General features: G+C 47.9%; 1 protein-coding gene across 1 annotated transcript; it reads left to right on the plus strand.

Moving 5' to 3' along the window:
• Nucleotides 1-2,668: 2,668 nt before the first annotated feature.
• On the plus strand, nucleotides 2,669-7,570 carry LOC136494745 (WAT1-related protein At1g68170-like). Its single transcript, XM_066490922.1, has 3 exons — nucleotides 2,669-2,927; nucleotides 3,473-3,535; nucleotides 6,391-7,570. The coding sequence occupies exons 1-3, from the start codon at nucleotides 2,710-2,712 to the stop codon at nucleotides 7,334-7,336; spliced, it is 1,227 nt and encodes a 408-aa protein (XP_066347019.1). The 5' UTR covers nucleotides 2,669-2,709; the 3' UTR covers nucleotides 7,337-7,570.
• Nucleotides 7,571-8,035: the final 465 nt, after the last annotated feature.

The following is an 8,035-nucleotide window of genomic DNA, read 5'->3' on the forward strand; positions in this document are numbered from 1 at the left end:
ATGATGACACAATAATTTTTTACCGAGGTTCACTTGCTTGCCGACAAGCTAGTCCTCATTGTGGCGATTCACTCACTTGGAGGTTCACGCGCTAATTGGCATCACACGCTAAATCCTCAATAGGGTGCCGCACAACCAACACAAGTTGAGGATCACACAAGCCACGGGCAATTCACTAGAGTGCCTTTTGGCTCTCCACCGGGGAAAGGTCAAGAACCCCTCACAATCACCACGATCGGAGCCGGAGACAATCACCAATCTCCACTCGACGATCCTCGTTGCTCCAAGCCGTCTATGTGGCGGCAACCACCAAGAGTAACAAGCGAATCCCACAGCGAAACACGAACACCAAGTGCCTCTAGATGCAAATACTCAAGCAATGCACTTGGATTCTCTCCCAATCTCACAAAGATGACGAATCAGTGATGGAGATGAGTGGGAGGGCTTTGGCTAAGCTCATAAGGTTGCTATGTCAATGTAAATGGCCAAGAGAGTGAGCTTAAGCCGGCCATGGGGCTTAAATAGAAGCCCCCATGAAATAGAGCCATTGTACCCCTTCACTGGGCACAACACGGGGTGATCGGACGCTCCAGTCATATCGACCGGAGCAGAACCCCAACATCCGGTCGTGCGATGCATGCCACGTGTCATCGGCTTCAAATGTTGTTCGCCTGATCTCAACGGTCAAGTGATGACCGGACGCGCTGCTATGAAGTGACCGGACGCTAGACCTCAGCGTCCGGTTATTTCCAGTAAGCATCCAAAAATGAGAAATCACGACCGGACGCGTCCGGTCATGCTCGACCAGACTCACCCAACGTCCGGTCACTCGGCGCCTCCTCTGTGCACTGCCACGTCAGCGGGACCGGACGTAGCCCTCCAGCGTCCGGTCAGAGACCGACGCCAGCGTCTTCGCTGCTTCTACTGACCGAACACGTCGGTCCTTCCGAGACCAGCGTCCGGTCACTTACAGTGACCTCCGTCTTTTCTGTATAGGGCGCCGGTGGCACCGTCGGACTGTCCGCACTCTACGGACGGACACTCCGCCGGTGAAGTTCTTAACCCTTGCTCAAATGTGCCAACCACCAAGTGTATCAACTTGTGCACATGTGTTAGTATATTTTCGTAAACATTTTCAAAGGTGTTAGCACTTCACTAGATCCTAAATGCATATGTAATGAGTTAGAGCATCTAGTGGCACTTTGATAACCGTACTTCGATACGAGTTTCACCCCTCTTAATAGTACGACTATCGATCTTAAATATGATCATACTCACTAAGTGTCTCGATCACCAAAATAAAATGGCTTCTACAATTTATACCTTTGCCTTGAGCCTTTTGTTTTTCTCTTTCTTCTTTTCAAGTCCAAGCGCTTGGTCATCACTATGGCATCGCCATCATCATGTCATGATCTTCATTTGCTACCTATCTCATAATCACTTTGATAAACTATGTTAGCACTTAGGGTTTCATCAATTCACCAAAACCAAACTAGAGCTTTCACATAGGAAATGCACTGCTTTTCTACTTACCTACACAAAAATCAGTAGCAGCAACATCAATTGCAAATTTTATTCTTCTATTATATCCAGTCCGCTCTATTGCCGCAATAACAAGATCCAGGCCTTCAGACATGATGAACATCAATAAAGCAACATAGATATGGCGTATTGAAATCCATATGTAGGTCCCCAATTGGAAAAACAAGAAATGTGTGATATTAGAAAATAGTAAATTAGTTTCTCACCTGCCTGTAGAGATGAATACAAGAACTACATAAATGGTTTTCTTATTATTAATTGAGGACAAGCAACATCACGCTTATGAGCAATTCAATCAGCTAAAATTAATTAGTACCGCAGAATTGTTTACATGATACAACTCTTAAGCATTCAATCTGGCAAAAATCCTACCATAAATGTGCAGTACTGCCATGTCCACACATCCACGAAATAAATCACCACATATAAGCATTTCTATTACAAAGCAATGGATGTGTCCTCCCCCACGGGCGGAGATGCGGCCAGTGGGGCCGGTGAAGGGCGTGCGGGCGCCACGCAGGCGGCGGGGACGCGGCAGCCCGCGTGGGGGAAGGATCCCACACGCGAGGTGGAACCGGCGGCATCAACGGAGACGGCCCAACGGGTGGCCCGACGTTTCTTTTTTTTTCACAGAAGAGAAGAAAATGCGGGCACGGGGATGGGAATCGAACACTCGCCGCCGGAGCTTTTTTTCGTGATCGCAGGGTGCGTGGGATTTATTTTTTGTGTGATCGAGCGTGCGCGGGTGGTGAGAAGCCTGGCATCACACATCAAAGATCGGTCGTTGGATGGGTTTTGGTGTTTTATTAGTCCTTAATTTTTTATTTTAATGGAGACGAATTCTTGTATGTATTTTTCTAGATGCTGTGAGGATCTGGTATAATTTTGATCGGTCAATCGTTATAACAGAGAAGAGATTACGACGTGTAGGAGTAGGCCATTAGCTGACGCATGCACGAGTCTCTCTCACCTCCTCCCTTCCTCTGTCCGTCTGTCGTCTCGTCTCTGTCTCTGCTCGCCTCGCCTATGGCCTATATATACGCCGCGCCGCTCTCCAACAAAGCTCCATTCCCCTCCCCTCCCCTGCATAGTGCATAGCCATCCATTACATACACCGTACCCCCATCGTCCCGTCGCGTCGCCCACTGCACCGCGCGCCCGGCCAACATGGGTGGCGGCGGAGCCGGCACCAGCACCGGCGGCGGCGGCGGATGCGATGTGGCGAAGCCGGTGGCGGCGATGGTGGTGATCCAGGTGATGTCTGCGGGCGTCAACATATTCTACAAGCTGGCGGTGTCGGACGGCATGGACATGAGGGTGCTCGTCGCCTACCGCTACCTCTTCGCCTCCGCCTTCCTCGCGCCCCTCGCCTACTTCGTCGAGAGGTTCGTGGTTAGGCTGCTACCTGCGTCTCTATCTGCTTGCGTGCATACCCATCCGATCCAATTCCAATCCATGCCTAGCTACCTCGTCGTCGTTTCATCTCTTCAGACTTCAGACTTCATCTAGCAGCGCTTGCCATCAGCCATGGCGTCCGATGATCCTTGTTCAATTCGTCTTTTTCTGCATCCTCGCCGGCGGCAAATTAAAGGGCAAAAGGAAAAAGGAACTTGGTAGTAGTGCCAGCAGCCGTCCATTTTTCTTTTCGTTTTCCTTTTCTTTTCTCCACTCTCGCTCGCTTCCTATTCCAGAACAGAAGATATCACTTGTATTCTTATCATGCACTAGCTTCTGCTTCGCTGGCACTAGACGATAGATGCCCCATGCATGCTGCTAGCTACTACTCTTGAAAGATTGATCGCAGCTGATTTTCTGCTGATGATGGGCCTAAAATCATATTACCAACTTCAGACAAGCTAGTGATCAGTGAATAATTGGTGGCTTGAGATATAATTCTAGCTTTTGTATGTATGGAATTTCGATGTTTCAGGAAGAGACGGACAAAGTTGACGTGGAGAGTGTTGGTGATATCTTTCATATGTGGCCTCACCGGGTGAGTACCTTTTACATATATATATATATATATATATATATATATATATATATATATATATATATATATATATATATATATATATATATATATATATATATATATATATATAAGTCAATTAAAAAAACATTCCCAACCCAAGTGTATCCCACAAACTAAAACATGCATGCATGTCATTGTAGCTTATATATGGATAGCTCATCAGCATGAATTAATTAATTAACTAATTGCATAACCCATACACATATGCATGAGTGGTGTGATCTTATGAAATGTTTGTTTAAATTTCCCATTGACTAGCTCAAAGTGCATGCAGTGATAAGTATGCATGTAGGGATATATAGCATACTGATCGATCGAGTCTGTATGCTACATTAGTATACAACCTGTTCGTTTGGTCGTATTTAGCTTATAAGTCATGACTTACCAGACAACAAATAATATTTTTCTCTCATACTAAACCAACCAACAATATTTTTAGCATAGTTTATAAGCCACATAAGCCCAAACGTACAGAGCGATAGATGTTATATATATGCATGTATTTCATCGCTTTTGTTTCTTTGTTGATGAGTAGCACTAGATAGCTAGTGCGGTAGTTCAATTAGTTTGGCCACAGGAACATGCATGGAGAAGCAAGCAGATTGCGTGCCGGAATTCAGGCACGTGCGCGATAGATAGATAGATGCCGGGCGGGTGCAGCATGCAGCAAAAACAGCTAGCTTTTGCACGTGATGCTACTAACTAGTATAACTAGTGGCCTATTCGGCTGGGCTTATACGATCATATACAATCGTAAATTATAAGCTAAAACAGTATTTTTCTCTCACACCAAACTAGTTAAACCAACCAACAATAAATAATCCACGATCGTTTACGACGAAACGAACAGTCTGTAGGCCGACTCTGACCACACATGTCCTCCTCCACGCATCCAAGCAATTCGGCAGCGCACCCACATCACACCTGTATGTATAATATATCATCTTGACTTTTATATACTATAAATATTAGTATATTGTTACACACGCACACTTTTTGGTTTGTATCCAGGGCCAGAGACGGAAATAAATAAAACTTGCTTGCATAGTACACCACAGGATCCATGGGAATGGGATGATGGTCCGTTCGGCTTACTAAAACTTGATTGAATTGGCTGGAAAATACTGTTTTTGCTAAATTATTATAAGAGAAAAATATTATTTTAATTAAAAAAACAAGCTAAATAGTGTGGATTATAAGGTAACTTGAACGGGCCGATGAATCGATGATGCTCTCTATCACTGTCACTGTCAGTATGGGGCGCGTTTGGTAGCCTGTATGAGGGCTGGGCCAGGCTGCTCGGATGCATGCGCTCGCGCTTGGTTGGCTGGACGGATCATTGGGCCAGGCTCACGCGCTACTTAAAGCCTGAAAGATGCTGCATCCAGAGAAACGCCAGAATTGGTCGCATCCGGTGAGCCAGGCTCGCGCTGTGCAAGATTAGCATAGCTAATGACGTTATTAGCACATAATTAGTTAATGTTAAGTGATTTCAAATCAAATTAAGATTGGATTGGGTAAATTAAAATTTATTATGGCATAATACCATAAGAAATTAACATTTTAGTATTTATTTTGATATATTCGTGTTACATGATTTATACTCATGCGGACAACCAAATAACTTCTGTTCCGAACCAGGCTAGCTATTTTTAGAGCCTGCAGGAGATCAGCCTGGCTGGGGTGAGCCAAGCCCATGAATACGGACCAGGCTAGCTATATGCAACCAACCAAACAGGCCCATGATGTCTTGTGCTTATTGACTCAACACTCAGCAGCCGCATGCTGGCCTTTTTATTTATAGACACTTGTCGTGAATTTTCTGAATTTTTGCCGCATGCTATATTTGCTTGAGCTACTTTTAATAATATTTTTCTCTCACAACATTTTAGCATCCACATTTCAGCATAAACAGGGTAATTGCCGTTGCCATCTTGTCTGCCATGCAACATTGTTTTTGCCTTTGCCCGTTCGCATCCGCATCGCATGCTTCGGACGTGTCAGTCACTGAGCACCGACCATCAGTCTGTTCGTTTCGGCTGAAACGATTGTCAATTATTACTACTGACCGGTTTGGTGTAAGAGAAAAATACTATTTTGATTTATAATCTATGATTATTTACGACAAAACGAGCATGGAACAGGCTATGCATGCGCGTGGCCACCTAGCTACATATAGCTCTGCGACTACTACTGCATGTCTGCATTATGCATGCGTGTATATACTCTATACATACTGTATGTACCACCCTGTACCTAGCTAGTTTGTGCAGGCATATATATGATTGATGAGAGATCGATTCCAGGTTGCACATCTCTAGACGCCGGCCTTGCATGCTAACTTTACTTAGCCCTTGTTTAGTTTACCCTAATATCCCAAAAAGTGCTATACCTGCCACATCGAATATTTGTGGCCTATACATAAAGTATTAAATATAGAAAAAAAAAACTATTTGCATAGTTTGGTGGGAAATTACGAGACGAACGTTTTGAGCCTAATTAATCCATATTTGAACACTATTTACCAAATAAAAACGAATGTGCTACAATAGCCCCACATTCCAACTTCCTAGAACTAAACACAGCCTTAGTGTATATATGTACATACGTGTCCGCCGGCCGCCTTGCATATACCTGCCAGCGAGCTGCGCTGCCGGGCGGGCGGCGTCGACGTGTCATGTCGCTACCAACACCGTACGTACGGAGTACTGCGCATGAATACAACAGAACAGCATGGTAACGGAAATGCATGCTGAGCTGAATACCTGATCGATCGATACTGGTAGCTGATGGATGTGCACGTACGTACGCAGGGGCTCGCTGGCGCAGAACCTGTACATCTCCGGCATGAAGCTGACCTCGGCCACCTTCGCCTCCGCCACCACCAACCTCATCCCGGGGGTCACCTTCGTGCTGGCGCTCATCTTCCGCTACGAGCGCCTCGCCATCCGCGCCTCCTCGGGGCAGGCCAAGGTGGCCGGCACCCTGCTGGGCGTCGCCGGCGCCATGCTGCTCACCTTCTACAAGGGCGCCGACATCACACCCTGGCACAGCCACGTCAACCTCGTCGCCTCCTCCGGCGCCTCCGCCGCCGCCGCCGCCGCGCACCACCAGCCGCCGGTCCTGGAGGCCGACGCCAACCGCGTCATGGGCTCGCTGTTCTGCATCAGCAGCTGCGTCTTCTACGCGCTCTGGCTCATCCTGCAGGCCAAGCTCAGCAAGGACTACCCGTTCCACTACTCCAGCACGGCGCTCATGTGCGTCATGAGCACGCTGCAGTCCGTCGCCTTCGCGCTCTGGACCCACCGCGACGTCGTGCAGTGGCGCCTCGGCCTCGACGTCCGCCTCCTCTCCGTCGCCTACTCGGGCGTCCTCGCCTCGGGGGTCATGCTCGTCGTGCTCTCCTGGTGCGTCAAGAAGCGGGGACCGCTCTTCGCGTCCGTCTTCAACCCGCTCATGCTGCTCATGGTGGCAGTGCTCAGCTCGCTGCTGCTGGGCGAGAAGCTCTACCTCGGCAGCGCGCTCGGCGCCGTGCTCATCGTCGTGGGGCTCTACGCCGTGCTCTGGGGGAAGGGCCGCGAGGCGGACAACGAGGTCACCACCAAGGTCAGCGAGCTGCCCCTGCCCGTCGTCACTACCGACGACGACGACGATGATGACGGCACGCGCGGCGCCACCGTCGACGTGGTCGTCGTGCAGCAAGCTAAGACGTCCGATCACGATTCCTCCAAGCAGCAGCGGACGACGACGAGGAGATGATTCAGGTTATTAACAGGGGCCGGAGGGATGCTCATGAAGGAATGCAACTTGATCAACCTGCTGACCCTCCGTATGCATGTGGAATTAATTGATGGCATTGCTGATTGGCTAGCTAGATAGGTCACCATGCATGCAATTGTTGTATCTGTCGTCATGCATCATGCCTGAACTGAATTCCATACATCTGTCTCCTCGATCGTCTTAATGGAGGAGATAGTTGCAAGATAGTACTAGAAAATTACGCAATCATCAATTGCAATGCAAGGGAGTCAATGGCTGTTCATCCAAATTCCAACCCAAGGAGACACATTGTACATGAAGTATCTGATTTTTTTTTTTAAAAAAAACTGCAAGCCAATCTCAATCTGGCAGCATTTTCAGAACTAACAACACTCTCACATCCATCAGCAGTTTAAAACAGCTTTGTTGAATATCCCTGGCCAATTGAGAGAAGCCAACATATATACATGGGCCGGGCCGTTCGTGGAAGGCCAGAAATACCTTTTTAGGCCCGTTAGCATAGCAGGCCTAATGTGATTCTCCCTGCTATTGCTCTTTCGGAACCCGTCGCTGCCAACCAGTCGGACAGCAGCCGGCTGCCGACCCCACTTCCCTCCGCGCCGCGAATCTGTTATTGGGCTGCTTTTCTTCTTGAGCGGCCCACGCGCGCGACTGGAGCAGCAAAGGGAGTGGCCCATG

The sequence above is a fragment of the Miscanthus floridulus genome, chromosome 11 (genome assembly GCF_019320115.1).
Source record: "Miscanthus floridulus cultivar M001 chromosome 11, ASM1932011v1, whole genome shotgun sequence".
In the NCBI taxonomy this organism is placed as follows: domain Eukaryota; kingdom Viridiplantae; phylum Streptophyta; class Magnoliopsida; order Poales; family Poaceae; genus Miscanthus; species Miscanthus floridulus.